Consider the following 17,907-nt stretch of genomic DNA (forward strand, 5'->3'; position numbering starts at 1 on the left):
ACAAATCGTGTATTCAGAGTCTATATACTGTATATACTACAGAAAATATATATAGTATTTAAATGCTTGATTATTCAAACCTCAATGATCAATAAAAGATTAAAAAATAAGAATAAATCTTTTGCCTGCTTTTCCAAAACATTTTAATGGATCAGAAAAAACACAGTTCCCCGACCCATTAGCAATTAAAAGTAAAACATGGTTATTTTAGTTTTCACAATCCCAATTGAATGTAATTAATTTTCAAATACCTCTGAAAGACGTATCTATTACATTTTTGGGGGGCTAGGTCACCTCATTACGCATTTTAAAATTGTTAATTTGTATAATTGTTATAATAATGTTAACCCTTGGCTCAGTAAAAATAAAGAATTTCTTAAAATCCCAGGAACTATGAACGCAAAACCCTTCATCATCTCCTGTTGTTGCCCGGCTAATGGAAACCCTCTCGGCTCCAAAGTCAGAAAAGACAGAGAGAAAGCGTATAAAGAAAATTTGAGCACAATCTTCATTTATATCTCAAAGATGTGAAGAAAGAAAGCTTGAGGATACACTCAGTAATAAAAAAAGTCTGTATTCTGAAGTTGCACTGGAGGGCAGCTATCAATCTCTGACCCTCAAAATGTGTGTGTGGGTTTGTGGTTAGAGACTAGATCAAGGGTGCAAAACAATAATATCTCAATATGATTATATTTGTATTCACAAACAGTGCTTTGCAATGACTGAAAAAAAAAAAAAAAAAACGCTTCACTTGAGGTGGCTTTCACCATACATAATAAATGAGAGAACAGCAGTAACACACGCCGGACAACAACAGCTGCTGGCTATACATGATGTATGAAAACAGACAAAAAATGTTCGCAGCAGCAATACCAACATATTTGACTTGCTTGAACTGAATAATGAGAGCGTGCCATGCTTCGAACGCTGGAAACGAAGGCTTCTGACTCACTGAGATTTGATTTGAACACAGAAGTCTTACCATATGGAGTGACTGTGGCAGAAGTCCAGCGCCGAGATGATCTGTCTGAAGAACTTCCTGGCCTCTTTGGGTGTTAACCTGCCCTTTTTTACCAAGTAGTCAAATAGTTCTCCACCTGACACATGCTCTAGAACCAAATATCTGTGGAAGACAAGCAGCAAGAGTAAGAAATCCCATGGTAGAACTACTGCCAATATGCAGTACAGTGTACACTAGCTTCAGAAGTTTGAGGCCGGAATAAAAAAATAGAAAAGAGTAAGGAAGCCTCGTTTGGACACTTATTTTTCTTTTTTATTATTATTCTTAATATTATTATTATTACAAATATTATTATTACGATTATTATTATTCTTTTTAATTTTATTATTATTATTATTATTATAAGCAGTGGTAGTAGTAGTAGCAGTAGTATTACAAATATTATTGTTATTATTATTATTAGTGTTAGAGTTTCATTTTTATTATTACAAATATCATGATGATGATGACGGTGATGATGATGATGATGATTATTATTGTTGTTGTTATTGTTGTTATTATTATTATTATTATTATTATTATTATTAGGGGCCAAGCACCGTAGGTGCGTAGGCACCTATTGCTTTCGTTAGTGTTCTTATTATTAGGGGCCAAGCACCGTAGGTGCGTAGGCACCTATTGCTTTCGTTAGTGTTCTTATTATTAGGGGCCAAGCACCGTAGGTGCGTAGGCACCTATTGCTTTCGTTAGTGTTCTTCTTATTATTATTATTATTATTATTATTATTATTATTATTCTTCTTCTTCTTCCGTTTCTTCCGCCGGATTTGAATGGCAGCCCATATAGGCGTATGCGGGAAAGTTGTATAATTTGGCACAATGATAGAGGCCAGTATTAACATTAATCAGGCCAATTATGAAGTCTCAAAATCAAACTCTCTAGCGCCACCACTTGTCCAAACTTTCACGTATGTTTATCATCATAACTTTTGAACCGAATGGGCTACAATCAAAATTCTTTTTTCCTCTGATTCCTTGGCTCAGTCCGATTCAAACCCACCCTATGACGTCATTTTCCGTCATGAATTTTTTCGCGCTATTTTAAATTTTTCGAAAAACCTATTTGATCGAACTCGTCCTAGGCCGTGTCTCAGATTTTCACCAAAATTGAATCATATGATCTACAGACCACGCCAACCAAAAGTTATGGAATTCAAGTTGATTTGACCAACCGTTTTCGTTTAACTTACGAACTAATTTAACATAGAACTTGCGATAATGGACTTGAGGCGATATCTCTGTAATGCATTCACCGATTCACACCAAACTTGGTGTGTGTTATGACAACTAGGGTCTAAGGTTAATTGCGGAGTTTCGGCGCACTGCCCCCTAGTGGTCCGGAGATACTAAAAACTTGCTTTTTGGCTTATAACGTCTCAACCTTTCGTCCGAAACTCATGAAACTGGTCTCATTACATCCGGCAGAGCATGCCGAGTCGAATGATGTCTGATTTTCACAGGTCAGCCATTTTGGGCGTCGCCCATTTCGATTTTTGGCCAAAAATGCTATATTTTACCAACACATTCACATATCATTACAAAACATGGTATGCATCTTCAACCCCATGCCCTGAAAGTACTCAAAAACGTCTGGAGCAGCGCCACCTTATGGCCAATAGTGCTTGGCCCCTTAATTGCTGCTTGCAGCTATATTTATTATTATTATTATTCTTCTTCTTCTTCTTCCGTTTCTTCCGCCGGATTTGAATGGCAGCCCATATAGGCGTATGCGGGAAAGTTGTATAATTTGGCACAATGATAGAGGCCAGTATTAACATTAATCAGGCCAATTATGAAGTCTCAAAATCAAACTCTCTAGCGCCACTACTTGTCCAAACTTTCACGTATGTTTATCATGATAACTTTTGAACCGAATGGGCTACAATCAAAATTCTTTTTTCCTCTGATTCCTTGGCTCAATCCGATTCAAACCCACCCTATGACGTCATTTCCGTCATGAATTTTTTCGCGCTATTTTAAATTTTTCGAAAAACCTATTTGATCGAACTCGTCCTAGGCCGTGTCTCCGATTTTCACCAAAATTGAATCACATAATCTACAGACCATGCCAACCAAAAGTTATGGAATTCAAGTTGATTAGACCAACCGTTTTTGTTTAACTTGCGAACTAATTTAACGAAGAACTTGCAAAAATGGACTTGAGGCGATATCTCTGTAACGCATTCACCGATTCACACCAAACTTGGTTTGTGTTATGACAACTAGGGTCTAAGGTTAATTGCGGAGTTTCGGCGCACTGCCCCCTAGTGGTCCGGAGATACTAAAAACTTGCTTTTGGCTTATAACGTCTCAACCTTTCGCCCGAAACTCATGAAACTGGTCTCATTACATCCGGCAGAGCATGTCGAGTCGAATGATGTCTGATTTTTACAGGTCAACCATTTTGGGTGTCGCCCATTTCGATTTTTGGCCAAAAATGCTATATTTTACCAACACATTCACATATCATTACAAAACATGGTATGCATCTTCAACCCCATGCCCTGAAAGTACTCAAAAACGTCTGGAGCAGCGCCACCTTATGGCCAATAGTGCTTGGCCCCTTAATTGCTGCTTGCAGCTATATTTATTATTAGGGGCCAAGCACCGTAGGTGCGTAGGCACCTATTGCTTTCGTTAGTGTTCTTATTATTAGGGGCCAAGCACCGTAGGTGCGTAGGCACCTATTGCTTTCGTTAGTGTTCTTATTATTATTATTATTATTATTATTCTTCTTCTTCTTCTTCCGTTTCTTCCGCCGGATTTGAATGGCAGCCCATATAGGCGTATGCGGGAAAGTTGTATAATTTGGCACAATGATAGAGGCCAGTATTAACATTAATCAGACCAAACATGAAGTCTCAAAATCAAACTCTCTAGCGCCACCACTTGTCCAAACTTTCACGTATGTTTATCATCATAACTTTTGAACCGAATGGGCTACAATCAAAATTCTTTTTTCCTCTGATTCCTTGGCTCAGTCCGATTCAAACCCACCCTATGACGTCATTTTCCGTCATGAATTTTTTCGCGCTATTTTAAATTTTTCGAAAAACCTATTTGATCGAACTCGTCCTAGGCCGTGTCTCCGATTTTCACCAAAATTGAATCACATGATCTACAGACCATGCCAACCAAAAGTTATGGAATTCAAGTTGATTAGACCAACCGTTTTTGTTTAACTTGCGAACTAATTTAACGAAGAACTTGCGAAAATGGACTTGAGGCGATATCTCTGTAACGCATTCACCGATTCACACCAAACTTGGTGTGTGTTATGACAACTAGGGTCTAAGGTTAATTGCGGAGTTTCGGCACACTGCCCCCTAGTGGTCCGGAGATACAAAAAACTTGCTTTTTGGCTTATAACATCTCAACCTTTCGTCCGAAACTCATAAAACTGGTCTCATTACATCCGGCAGAGCATGTCAAGTCGAATGATGTCTGATTTTCACAGGTCAGCCATTTTGGGCGTCGCCCATTTCGATTTTTGGCCAAAAATGCTATATTTTACCAACATATTCACATATCATTACAAAACATGGTAAGCATCTGGCACAATGATAGAGGACAGCATTAACATTAATCATACCAAATATGAAGTCTCAAAATCAAACTCTCTAGCGCCACCACTTGTCCAAATGTTCATGTATGTTTATCATGATAACTTTTGAACCAAATGGGCTACAATCAAAATTCTTTTTCCCACTGATTCCTTGGATCAGTCCGATTCAAACGCACTCTATGACGTCATTTTCCGTCATGAATTTTTTCGCGTTATTTTAAATTATTCGAAAAACCTATTTGATCGAACTCGTCCTAGGCCGTTTCTCCGATTATCACCCAAATTGAATCACATGATCTACAGACCATGCCAACCAAAAGTTATGGAATTCAAGTTGATTTGACCAACCGTTTTCGTTTAACTTGCAATCAAATTTAACGTAGAACTTGCAAAAATGGACTTGAGACGATATCTCCGTAACGCATTCACCAATTCACACCAAACTTGGTGTGTGTTATGACAACTAGGGTCTAAGGTTAATTGCGGAGTTTCGGCGCACTGCCCTCTAGTGGTCCGGAGATACAAAAAACTTGCTTTTTGGCTTATAACGTCTCAACCTTTCGTCCGAAACTCATGAAATTGGTCTCATTACATCCGGCAGAGCATGCCGAGTCGAATGATGTCTGATTTTCACAGGTCAGCCATTTTGGGCGTCGCCCATTTCGATTTTTGGCCAAAAATGCAATATTTTACCAACACATTCACATATCATTACAAAACATGGTATGCATCTTCAACCCCATGCCCTGAAAGTACTCAAAAACGTCTGGAGCAGCGCCACCTTATGGCCAATAGTGCTTGGCCCCTTAATTGCTGCTTGCAGCTATATTTAGGGGCCAAGCACCGTAGGTGCGTAGGCACCTATTGCTTTCGTTAGTGTTCTTATTATTATTATTATTATTATTCTTCTTCTTCTTCTTCCGTTTCTTCCGCCGGATTTGAATGGCAGCCCATATAGGCGTATGCGGGAAAGTTGTATAATTTGGCACAATGATAGAGGCCAGTATTAACATTAATCAGGCCAATTATGAAGTCTCAAAATCAAACTCTCTAGCGCCACCACTTGTCCAAACTTTCACGTATGTTTATCATGATAACTTTTGAACCGAATGGGCTACAATCAAAATTCTTTTTTCCTCTGATTCCTTGGCTCAGTCCGATTCAAACCCACCCTATGACGTCATTTTCCGTCATGAATTTTTTCGCGCTATTTAAAATTTTTCGAAAAACCTATTTGATCGAACTCGTCCTAGGCCGTGTCTCCGATTTTCACCAAAATTGAATCACATGATCTACAGACCATGCCAACCAAAAGTTATGGAATTCAAGTTGATTAGACCAACCGTTTTCGTTTAACTTACGAACTAATTTAACGTAGAACTTGCGAAAATGGACTTGAGGCGATATCTCTGTAATGCATTCACCGATTCACACCAAACTTGGTGTGTGTTATGACAACTAGGGTCTAAGGTTAATTGCGGAGTTTCGGCGCACTGCCCCCTAGTGGTCCGGAGATACTAAAAACTTGCTTTTTGGCTTATAACGTCTTAACCTTTCGTTCGAAACTCATGAAACTGGTCTCATTACATCCGGCAGAGCATGCCGAGTCGAATGATGTCTGATTTTCACAGGTCAGCCATTTTGGGCGTCGCCCATTTTGATTTTTGGCCAAAAATGCTATATTTTACCAACACATTCACATATCATTACAAAACATGGTATGCATCTTCAACCCCATGCCCTGAAAGTACACAAAAACTTCAGGAGCAGCGCCACCTTTTGGCCAAAAGTGCTTGGCCCCTTAATTGCTGCTTGCAGCTATATTTATTATTATTATTATTCTTCTTCTTCTTCTTCCGTTTCTTCCGCCGGATTTGAATGGCAGCCCATATAGGCGTATGCGGGAAAGTTGTATAATTTGGCACAATGATAGAGGCCAGTATTAACATTAATCAGGCCAATTATGAAGTCTCAAAATCAAACTCTCTAGCGCCACCACTTGTCCAAACTTTCACGTATGTTTATCATGATAACTTTTGAACCGAATGGGCTACAATCAAAATTCTTTTTTCCTCTGATTCCTTGGCTCAGTCCGATTCAAACCCACCCTATGACGTCATTTTCCGTCATGAATTTTTTCGCGCTATTTAAAATTTTTCGAAAAACCTATTTGATCGAACTCGTCCTAGGCCGTGTCTCCGATTTTCACCAAAATTGAATCACATGATCTACAGACCATGCCAACCAAAAGTTATGGAATTCAAGTTGATTAGACCAACCGTTTTCGTTTAACTTACGAACTAATTTAACGTAGAACTTGCGAAAATGGACTTGAGGCGATATCTCTGTAATGCATTCACCGATTCACACCAAACTTGGTGTGTGTTATGACAACTAGGGTCTAAGGTTAATTGCGGAGTTTCGGCGCACTGCCCCCTAGTGGTCCGGAGATACTAAAAACTTGCTTTTTGGCTTATAACGTCTTAACCTTTCGTTCGAAACTCATGAAACTGGTCTCATTACATCCGGCAGAGCATGCCGAGTCGAATGATGTCTGATTTTCACAGGTCAGCCATTTTGGGCGTCGCCCATTTTGATTTTTGGCCAAAAATGCTATATTTTACCAACACATTCACATATCATTACAAAACATGGTATGCATCTTCAACCCCATGCCCTGAAAGTACACAAAAACTTCAGGAGCAGCGCCACCTTTTGGCCAAAAGTGCTTGGCCCCTTAATTGCTGCTTGCAGCTATATTTATTATTATTCTTCTTCTTCTTCTTCTTCTTCTTCTTCTTCCGTTTCTTCCGCCGGATTTGAATGGCAGCCCATATAGGCGTATGCGGGAAAGTTGTATAATTTGGCACAATGATAGAGGCCAGTATTAACATTAATCACACCAAACATGAAGTCCCAAAATCAAACTCTCTAGCGCCACCACTTGTCCAAACTTTCATGTATGTTTATCATCATAACTTTTGAACCGAATGGGCTACAATCAAAATTCTTTTTTCCTCTGATTCCTTGGCTCAGTCCGATTCAAACACACCCTATGACGTCATTTTCCGTCATGAATTTTTTCGCGCTATTTTAAATTTTTCGAAAAACCTATTTGATCGAACTCGTCCTAGGCCGTGTCTCCGATTTTCACCAAAATTGAATCACATGATCTACAGACCATGCCAACCAAAAGTTATGGAATTCAAGTTGATTTGACCAACCGTTTTCGTTTAACTTGCGAACTAATTTAACGTTGAACTTGCAAAAATGGACTTGAGGCGATATCTCTGTAACGCATTTACCGATTCACACCAAACTTGGTGAGTGTTATGACAACTAGGGTCTAAGGTTAATTGCGGAGTTTCGGCGCACTGCCCCCTAGTGGTCCGGAGATACAAAAAACTTGCTTTTTGGCTTATAACGTCTCAACCTTTCATCCGAAACTCATGAAACTGGTCTCATTACATCCGGCAGAGCATGCCGAGTCGAATGATGTCTGATTTTCACAGGTCAGCCATTTTGGGCGTCGCCCATTTCGATTTTTGGCCAAAAATGCTATATTTTACCAACACATTCACATATCATTACAAAACATGGTATACATCTTCAACCCCATGCCCTGAAAGTACTCAAAAACGTCTGGAGCAGCGCCACCTTATGGCCAATAGTGCTTGGCCCCTTAATTGCTGCTTGCAGCTATATTTATTATTATTATTCTTCTTCTTCCGTTTCTTCCGCCGGATTTGAATGGCAGCCCATATAGGCGTATGCGGGAAAGTTGTATAATTTGGCACAATGATAGAGGCCAGTATTAACATTAATCAGGCCAATTATGAAGTCTCAAAATCAAACTCTCTAGCGCCACCACTTGTCCAAACTTTCACGTATGTTTATCATCATAACTTTTGAACCGAATGGGCTACAATCAAAATTCTTTTTTCCTCTGATTCCTTGGCTCAGTCCGATTCAAACGCACCCTATGACGTCATTTTCCGTCATGACTTTTTTCGCGCTATTTTAAATTTTTCGAAAAACCTATTTGATCGAACTCGTCCTACGCCGTGTCTCCGATTTTCACCAAAATTTAATCACATGATCTACAGACCATGCCAACCAAAAGTTATGGAATTCAAGTTGATTAGACCAACCGTTTTCGTTTAACTTGCGAACTAATTTAACGTAGAACTTGCGAAAATGGACTTGAGGCGATATCTCTGTAACGCATTCACCGATTCACACCAAACTTGGTGTGTGTTATGACAACTAGGGTCTAAGGTTAATTGCGGAGTTTCGGCGCACTGCCCCCTAGTGGTCCGGAGATACAAAAAACTTGCTTTTTGGCTTATAACGTCTCAACCTTTCGTCCGAAACTCATGAAACTGGTCTCATTACATCCGGCAGAGCATGCCGAGTCGAATGATGTCTGATTTTCACAGGTCAGCCATTTTGGGCGTCGCCCATTTCGATTTTTGGCCAAAAATGCTATATTTTACCAACACATTCACATATCATTACAAAACATGGTATGCATCTTCAACCCCATGCCCTGAAAGTACTCAAAAACGTCTGGAGCAGCGCCACCTTATGGCCAATAGTGCTTGGCCCCTTAATTGCTGCTTGCAGCTATATTTATTATTAGGGGCCAAGCACCGTAGGTGCGTAGGCACCTATTGCTTTCGTTAGTGTTCTTATTAGGGGCCAAGCACCGTAGGTGCGTAGGCACCTATTGCTTTCGTTAGTGTTCTTATTATTATTATTATTATTATTATTATTATTCTTCTTCTTCTTCTTCTTCCGTTTCTTCCGCCGGATTTGAATGGCAGCCCATATAGGCGTATGCGGGAAAGTTGTATAATTTGGCACAATGATAGAGGCCAGTATTAACATTAATCAGACCAAACATGAAGTCTCAAAATCAAACTCTCTAGCGCCACCACTTGTCCAAACTTTCACGTATGTTTATCATCATAACTTTTGAACCGAATGGGCTACAATCAAAATTCTTTTTTCCTCTGATTCCTTGGCTCAGTCCGATTCAAACCCACCCTATGACGTCATTTTCCGTCATGAATTTTTTCGCGCTATTTTAAATTTTTCGAAAAACCTATTTGATCGAACTCGTCCTAGGCCGTGTCTCCGATTTTCACCAAAATTGAATCACATGATCTACAGACCATGCCAACCAAAAGTTATGGAATTCAAGTTGATTAGACCAACCGTTTTTGTTTAAATTGCGAACTAATTTAACGAAGAACTTGCGAAAATGGACTTGAGGCGATATCTCTGTAACGCATTCACCGATTCACACCAAACTTGGTGTGTGTTATGATAACTAGGGTCTAAGGTTAATTGCGGAGTTTCGGCACACTGCCCCCTAGTGGTCCGGAGATACAAAAAACTTGCTTTTTGGCTTATAACATCTCAACCTTTCGTCCGAAACTCATAAAACTGGTCTCATTACATCCGGCAGAGCATGTCAAGTCGAATGATGTCTGATTTTTACAGGTCAGCCATTTTGGGCGTCGCCCATTTCGATTTTTGGCCAAAAATGCTATATTTTACCAACATATTCACATATCATTACAAAACATGGTAAGCATCTGGCACAATGATAGAGGACAGTATTAACATTAATCATACCAAATATGAAGTCTTAAAATCAAACTCTCTAGCGCCACCACTTGTCCAAATGTTCATGTATGTTTATCATGATAACTTTTGAACCAAATGGGCTACAATCAAAATTCTTTTTCCCACTGATTTCTTGGATCAGTCCGATTCAAACGCACCCTATGACGTCATTTTCCGTCATGAATTTTTTCGCGTTATTTTAAATTATTCGAAAAACCTATTTGATCGAACTCGTCCTAGGCCGTTTCTCCGATTATCACCCAAATTGAATCACATGATCTACAGACCATGCCAACCAAAAGTTATGGAATTCAAGTTGATTTGACCAACCGTTTTCGTTTAACTTGCAATCAAATTTAACGTAGAACTTGCAAAAATGGACTTGAGACGATATCTCCGTAACGCATTCACCAATTCACACCAAACTTGGTGTGTGTTATGACAACTAGGGTCTAAGGTTAATTGCGGAGTTTCGGCGCACTGCCCTCTAGTGGTCCGGAGAAACAAAAAACTTGCTTTTTGGCTTATAACGTCTCAACCTTTCGTCCGAAACTCATGAAACTGGTCTCATTACATCCGGCAGAGCATGCCGAGTCGAATGATGTCTGATTTTCACAGGTCAGCCATTTTGGGCGTCGCCCATTTCGATTTTTGGCCAAAAATGCAATATTTTACCAACACATACACATATCATTACAAAACATGGTATGCATCTTCAACCCCATGCCCTGAAAGTACTCAAAAACGTCTGGAGCAGCGCCACCTTATGGCCAATAGTGCTTGGCCCCTTAATTGCTGCTTGCAGCTATATTTATTAGGGGCCAAGCACCGTAGGTGCGTAGGCACCTATTGCTTTCGTTAGTGTTCTTATTATTAGGGGCCAAGCACCGTAGGTGCATAGGCACCTATTGCTTTCGTTAGTGTTCTTATTATTATTATTATTATTATTATTATTATTCTTCTTCTTCTTCCGTTTCTTCCGCCGGATTTGAATGGCAGCCCATATAGGCGTATGCGGGAAAGTTGTATAATTTGGCACAATGATAGAGGCCAGTATTAACATTAATCAGACCAAACATGAAGTCTCAAAATCAAACTCTCTAGCGCCACCACTTGTCCAAACTTTCACATACGTTTATCATCATAACTTTTGAACCGAATGGGCTACAATCAAAATTCTTTTTTCCTCTGACTCCTTGGCTCAGTCCGATTCAAACGCACCCTATGACGTCATTTTCCGTCATGAATTTTTTCGCGCTATTTTAAATTTTTCGAAAAACCTATTTGATCGAACTCGTCCTAGGCTGTGTCTCCGATTTTCACCAAAATTGAATCACATGATCTACAGACCATGCCAACCAAAAGTTATGGAATTCAAGTTGATTTGACCAACCGTTTTCGTTTAACTTGCGAACTAATTTAACGTAGAACTTGCAAAAATGGACTTGAGACGATATCTCTGTAACGCATTTACCGATTCACACCAAACTTGGTGTGTGTTATGACAACTAGGGTCTAAGGATAATTGCGGATTTTCGGCGCACTGCCCCCTAGTGGTCCGGAGATACAAAAAACTTGCTTTTTGGCTTATAACGTCTCAACCTTTCGCCCGAAACTCATGAAACTGGTCTCATTACATCCGGCAGAGCATGCCGAGTCGAATGATGTCTGATTTTCACAGGTCAGCCATTTTGGGCTTCGCCCATTTCGATTTTTGGCCAAAAATGCTATATTTTACCAACACATTCACATATCATTACATAACATGGTATGCATCTTCAACCCCATGCCCTAAAAGTACTCAAAAACATCTGGAGCAGCGCCACCTTATGGCCAATAGTGCTTGGCCCCTTAATTGCTGCTTGCAGCTATATTTATTATTATTCTTCTTCTTCTTCCGTTTCTTCCGCCGGATTTGAATGGCAGCCCATATAGGCGTATGCGGGAAAGTTGTATAATTTGGCACAATGATAGAGGCCAGTATTAACATTAATCAGGCCAATTATGAAGTCTCAAAATCAAACTCTCTAGCGCCACCACTTGTCCAAACTTTCACGTATGTTTATCATCATAACTTTTGAACCGAATGGGCTACAATCAAAATTCTTTTTTCCTCTGATTCCTTGGCTCAGTCCGATTCAAACGCACCCTATGACGTCATTTTCCGTCATGACTTTTTTCGCGCTATTTTAAATTTTTCGAAAAACCTATTTGATCGAACTCGTCCTAGGCCGTGTCTCCGATTTTCACCAAAATTTAATCACATGATCTACAGACCATGCCAACCAAAAGTTATGGAATTCAAGTTGATTAGACCAACCGTTTTCGTTTAACTTGCGAACTAATTTAACGTAGAACTTGCGAAAATGGACTTGAGGCGATATCTCTGTAACACATTCACCGATTCACACCAAACTTGGTGTGTGTTATGACAACTAGGGTCTAAGGTTAATTGCGGAGTTTCGGCGCACTGCCCCCTAGTGGTCCGGAGATACAAAAAACTTGCTTTTTGGCTTATAACGTCTCAACCTTTCGTCCGAAACTCATGAAACTGGTCTCATTACATCCGGCAGAGCATGCCGAGTCGAATGATGTCTGATTTTCACAGGTCAGCCATTTTGGGCGTCGCCCATTTCGATTTTTGGCCAAAAATGCTATATTTTACCAACACATTCACATATCATTACAAAACATGGTATGCATCTTCAACCCCATGCCCTGAAAGTACTCAAAAACGTCTGGAGCAGCGCCACCTTATGGCCAATAGTGCTTGGCCCCTTAATTGCTGCTTGCAGCTATATTTATTATTATTATTATTATTCTTCTTCTTCTTCTTCTTCTTCTTCCGTTTCTTCCGCCGGATTTGAATGGCAGCCCATATAGGCGTATGCGGGAAAGTTGTATAATTTGGCACAATGATAGAGGCCAGTATTAACATTAATCAGGCCAATTATGAAGTCTCAAAATCAAACTCTCTAGCGCCACCACTTGTCCAAACTTTCACGTATGTTTATCATCATAACTTTTGAACCGAATGGGCTACAATCAAAATTCTTTTTTCCTCTGATTCCTTGGCTCAGTCCAATTCAAACGCACCCTATGACGTCATTTTCCGTCATGACTTTTTTCGCGCTATTTTAAATTTTTCGCAAAACCTATTTGATCGAACTCGTCCTAGGCCGTGTCTCCGATTTTCACCAAAATTTAATCACATGATCTACTGACCATGCCAACCAAAAGTTATGGAATTCAAGTTGATTAGACCAACCGTTTTCGTTTAACTTGCGAACTAATTTAACGTAGAACTTGCGAAAATGGACTTGAGGCGATATCTCTGTAACGCATTCACCGATTCACACCAAACTTGGTGTGTGTTATGACAACTAGGGTCTAAGGTTAATTGCGGAGTTTCGGCGCACTGCCCCCTAGTGGTCCGGAGATACTAAAAACTTGCTTTTTGGCTTATAACGTCTCAACCTTTCGTCCGAAACTCATGAAACTGGTCTCATTACATTCGGCAGAGCATGCCGAGTCGAATGATGTCTGATTTTCACAGGTCAGCCATTTTGGGCGTCGCCCATTTCGATTTTTGGCCAAAAATGCTATATTTTACCAACACATTCACATATCATTACAAAACATGGTATGCATCTTCAACCCCATGCCCTGAAAGTACTCAAAAACGTCTGGAGCAGCGCCACCTTATGGCCAATAGTGCTTGGCCCCTTAATTGCTGCTTGCAGCTATATTTATTATTATTATTATTCTTCTTCCGTTTCTTCCGCCGGATTTGAATGGCAGCCCATATAGGCGTATGCGGGAAAGTTGTATAATTTGGCACAATGATAGAGGACAGTATTAACATTAATCAGACCAAACATGAAGTCTCAAAATCAAACTCTCTAGCGCCACCACTTGTCCAAACTTTCACATACGTTTATCATCATAACTTTTGAACCGAATGGGCTACAATCAAATTTCTTTTTTTCTCTGATTCCTTGGCTCAGTCCGATTCAAATGCACCCTATGACGTCATTTTCCGTCATGAATTTTTTCGCGCTATTTTAAATTTTTCGAAAAACCTATTTGATCGAACTCGTCCTAGGCCATTTCTCCGATTTTCACCAAAATTGAATCACATGATCTACAGACTATGCCAACCAAAAGTTATGGAATTCAAGTTGATTTGACCAACCGTTTTCGTTTAACTTGCGATCAAATTTAACGAAGGACTTGCGAAAATGGACTTGAGACGATATCTCCGTAACGCATTCACCGATTCACACCAAACTTGGTGTGTGTTATGACAACTAGGGTCTGAGGTTACAGGCAGAGTTTCGGCGCACTGCCCCCTAGTGGTCCGGAGATATAAAAAACTTGCTTTTTGGCTTATAACATCTCAACCTTTCGTCCGAAACTCATAAAACTGGTCTCATTACATCCGGCAGAGCATGTCGAGTCAAATGATGTCTGATTTTCACAGGTCAGCCATTTTGGGCGTCGCCCATTTTGATTTTAGGCCAAAAATGCTATATTTTACCAACATATTCACATATTATTACAAAACATGGTATGCATCTGGCACAATGATAGAGGCCAGTATTAACATTAATCAGGCCAAATATGAAGTCTCAAAATCAAACTCTCTAGCGCCACCACTTGTCCAAACTTTCACATACATTTATCATCATAACTTTTGAACCGAATGGGCTACAATCAAAATTCTTTTTTCCTCTGATTCCTTGGCTCAGTCCGATTCAAACGCAACCTATGACGTCATTTTCCGTCATGAATTTTTTCGCGCTATTTTAAATTTTTCGAAAAACCTATTTGATCGAACTCGTCCTAGGCCGTGTCTCCGATTTTTACCAAAATTGAATCACATGATCTACAGACCATGCCAACCAAAAGTTATGGAATTCAAGTTGATTAGACCAACCGTTTTCGTTTAACTTGCGAACTAATTTAACGTAGAACTTGCAAAAATGGACTTGAGGCGATATCTCTGTAACGCATTCACCGATTCACACCAAACTTGGTGTGTGTTATGACAACTAGGGTCTAAGGTTAATTGCGGAGTTTCGGCGCACTGCCCCCTAGTGGTCCGGAGATACAAAAAACTTGCTTTTTGGCTTATAACGTCTCAACCTTTCGTCCAAAACTCATGAAACTGGTCTCATTACATCCGGCAGAGCATGCCGAGTCGAATGATGTCTGATTTTCACAGGTCAGCCATTTTGGGCGTCGCATATTTCGATTTTTGGCCAAAAATGCTATATTTTACCAACACATTCACATATCATTACAAAACATGGTATGCATCTTCAACCCCATGCCCTGAAAGTACTCAAAAACGTCTGGAGCAGCGCCACCTTATGGCCAATAGTGCTTGGCCCCTTAATTGCTGCTTGCAGCTATATTTATTATTATTATTATGATAATAATGATTATTATTTATTATTATTATTATTGTTATTATTTTTATTTTTTAAATTATATTTACTAATATTATTATGATTGTTATGATGATTATTATTAGTAGCAGTAGTAGTAGTAGTAGTAGTAGTAGCAGTAGTATTACTATTATTATTATTATTATTATCATTATCATTATCATTATTATTATTATTATTATTATTATTATCATTATTATTATTAATTTTTATTATTAATTAATTATTATTCATATTAATATAATTATGATTGTTATGATGATTATTATTATTATTATTATTAGTAGTAGTAGTAGTAGTAGTAGTATAACTATAATTATTATTTTTATTGTTCTTATAAATATTATTATTATTAATAATAATAATAATAGTAATAATAATAACAACATTTTGTATAAAGGGAATTGTTTCTTTCTGAAAAATAAATAAATCTCAAAAGACCAGCCTTTATTTGAATGAATGAATGAATAAATAAATATTGTACTTAGTTGTTTAGTCACCTACATATTTGAGTAACAATATCAAATTTATTTTAATTATTTTCATGTAACATTTCTGAATAATGTCAACAAATAACAGAGTTCAATAACCAGAGAATGTTTTGGAAAAAAAACTTCTATTCTATTTTTGTTTTTGGGTTTTTGTTTATACAAAACTGTTCACGATGATCAACATAAGAGGTGTGGAAAAACGAGACTGAACAACAGTATTTTTAAAATATATTTGTTATATATATGTAATACACACAGATCCATAAATTAAAACAGAAACTATATTTCTGCATATATATATATATATATATATATATATATATATATATATATATATTTAGATGTATATATATAATTTGTATGATTAATTGCAAATTAATTAAATGAGTTGATCTTGAATTTATTTTGATTTGATATTTTAGATACAATTAAAGGTGCAGTAGGTGACCTGCCAAAATGCTAACCGCTTAGCATATTATCTTTGGATGGCGGGGAGGGATTGTGATTCAAACCCACAGCCCCTGAAATCGCGAGCGCGCGCACGGCGTCACAAAAGCAGACAGACAACCCAGTAGTTCATGTAATTCGCCAGTTAGTTAGTGCCAGCGCCGTGCAGGGACTACATTTATTACTTAGCCACACTTACATGCTATTTCAGAGCGAATATTCAGAGTAGCATGGTAAACAGTATAGGAAGACTGTCATTGTTCAAAAATGACCCAAAGTGAATATAAAAGCAACTTCAGCTCAATAAAGCAGGTTAGGCGGAATAGTGCGGAATGAGGTTTTGTTGTTAAACTAAATATAAATCTACATTATCGATTCTGTAAAAGGACCTTATGAAACTGAAAATAATCACATCAATCTTTCACCGGGAGATTTCAGTGGCTGAACAACACGTCTGTGCATATAAGTCATTCATAACAGAACACAATCTAACATAAGCTTAGCCTGACTAAAATAGTTTTAAAACAGAACATTACCTGACTAACAGTAATACTTCAGTCATGGTGTCGTCCTTCCTCCAGCGTACTAAAGTAACTCCAATATTGATTCAGGTTCTTAAAAGTTTCAATTCAGCATTTGATTTCTCCCGGTCCGTCTCGTGACCGCGCGGCCGCTTATGCAGACAGGCACGCGCAAATGGCGGATCTGCGTGAACAGATGCGCAGAAGCCCGAATCTACATTTGCTGACAGACAGTCTGACCTGCTAATCGGAATTATGGGAGATGTCGGTCCGACTCTATTTAATTGGATGAACATTTTTTAAGTTTTATGCCTTACCCAGAATATAAAAATACATATAAACACATTTAGATCATTTACTGTAATTATTACTATTAGACTGTGAACCAGCACAACAAACCAGCACAACCTTTCAACCAGCACAACAAAAAAAATGTTTCTGAAGACAAGCACCTACTGCACCTTTAATCTTTGCTTTGAATTTAATCATTTAAATGTGTACATTCCAATTTTAATAGATATAATCATACAATGAAAATACCAAAAAATTATACATACTGCATACATATATATATTTCAGTATTTTCACTATAGTCTCAGACTGCAGGACGCCACTACATTAGAATGAATGTGTAAATGTGTGCTACTGTAAATATTTTCCTTCGGTCACCCTGTCTGATGGGCAAACACATTTATATCATACTCACACATTCATGTATTCATGAGATACATGCAAAGTTTTAGTGACATCCAAACACACACACACACACACACACA

General features: G+C 38.6%; 1 protein-coding gene and 1 long non-coding RNA gene across 18 annotated transcripts in view; both read right to left on the reverse strand.

Moving 5' to 3' along the window:
• The window catches only part of brsk2b (BR serine/threonine kinase 2b), a 268,040-nt gene that overhangs the window by 69,459 nt on the left and 180,674 nt on the right, over positions 1-17,907 (reverse strand). For all 17 annotated transcript variants that reach the window (XM_087261795.1, XM_087261790.1, XM_087261796.1 and 14 more), the window contains exon 4: positions 983-1,123. In XM_087261795.1, coding sequence (XP_087117921.1) covers positions 983-1,123 — 141 coding nt within the window. The remainder of the gene's footprint in view (positions 1-982; positions 1,124-17,907) is intronic.
• LOC148679681 (uncharacterized) lies at positions 6,445-9,115 on the reverse strand. Its single transcript, XR_015944696.1, has 2 exons — positions 7,527-9,115; positions 6,445-6,583 (listed from the first exon to the last, which is right to left on the reverse strand). It is a non-coding gene; the product is annotated as an uncharacterized LOC148679681 (long non-coding RNA).

The sequence above is a fragment of the Danio rerio genome, chromosome 7 (genome assembly GCF_052040795.2).
Source record: "Danio rerio strain M-AB ecotype USA chromosome 7, GRCz13ab, whole genome shotgun sequence".
NCBI lineage: Eukaryota > Metazoa > Chordata > Actinopteri > Cypriniformes > Danionidae > Danio > Danio rerio.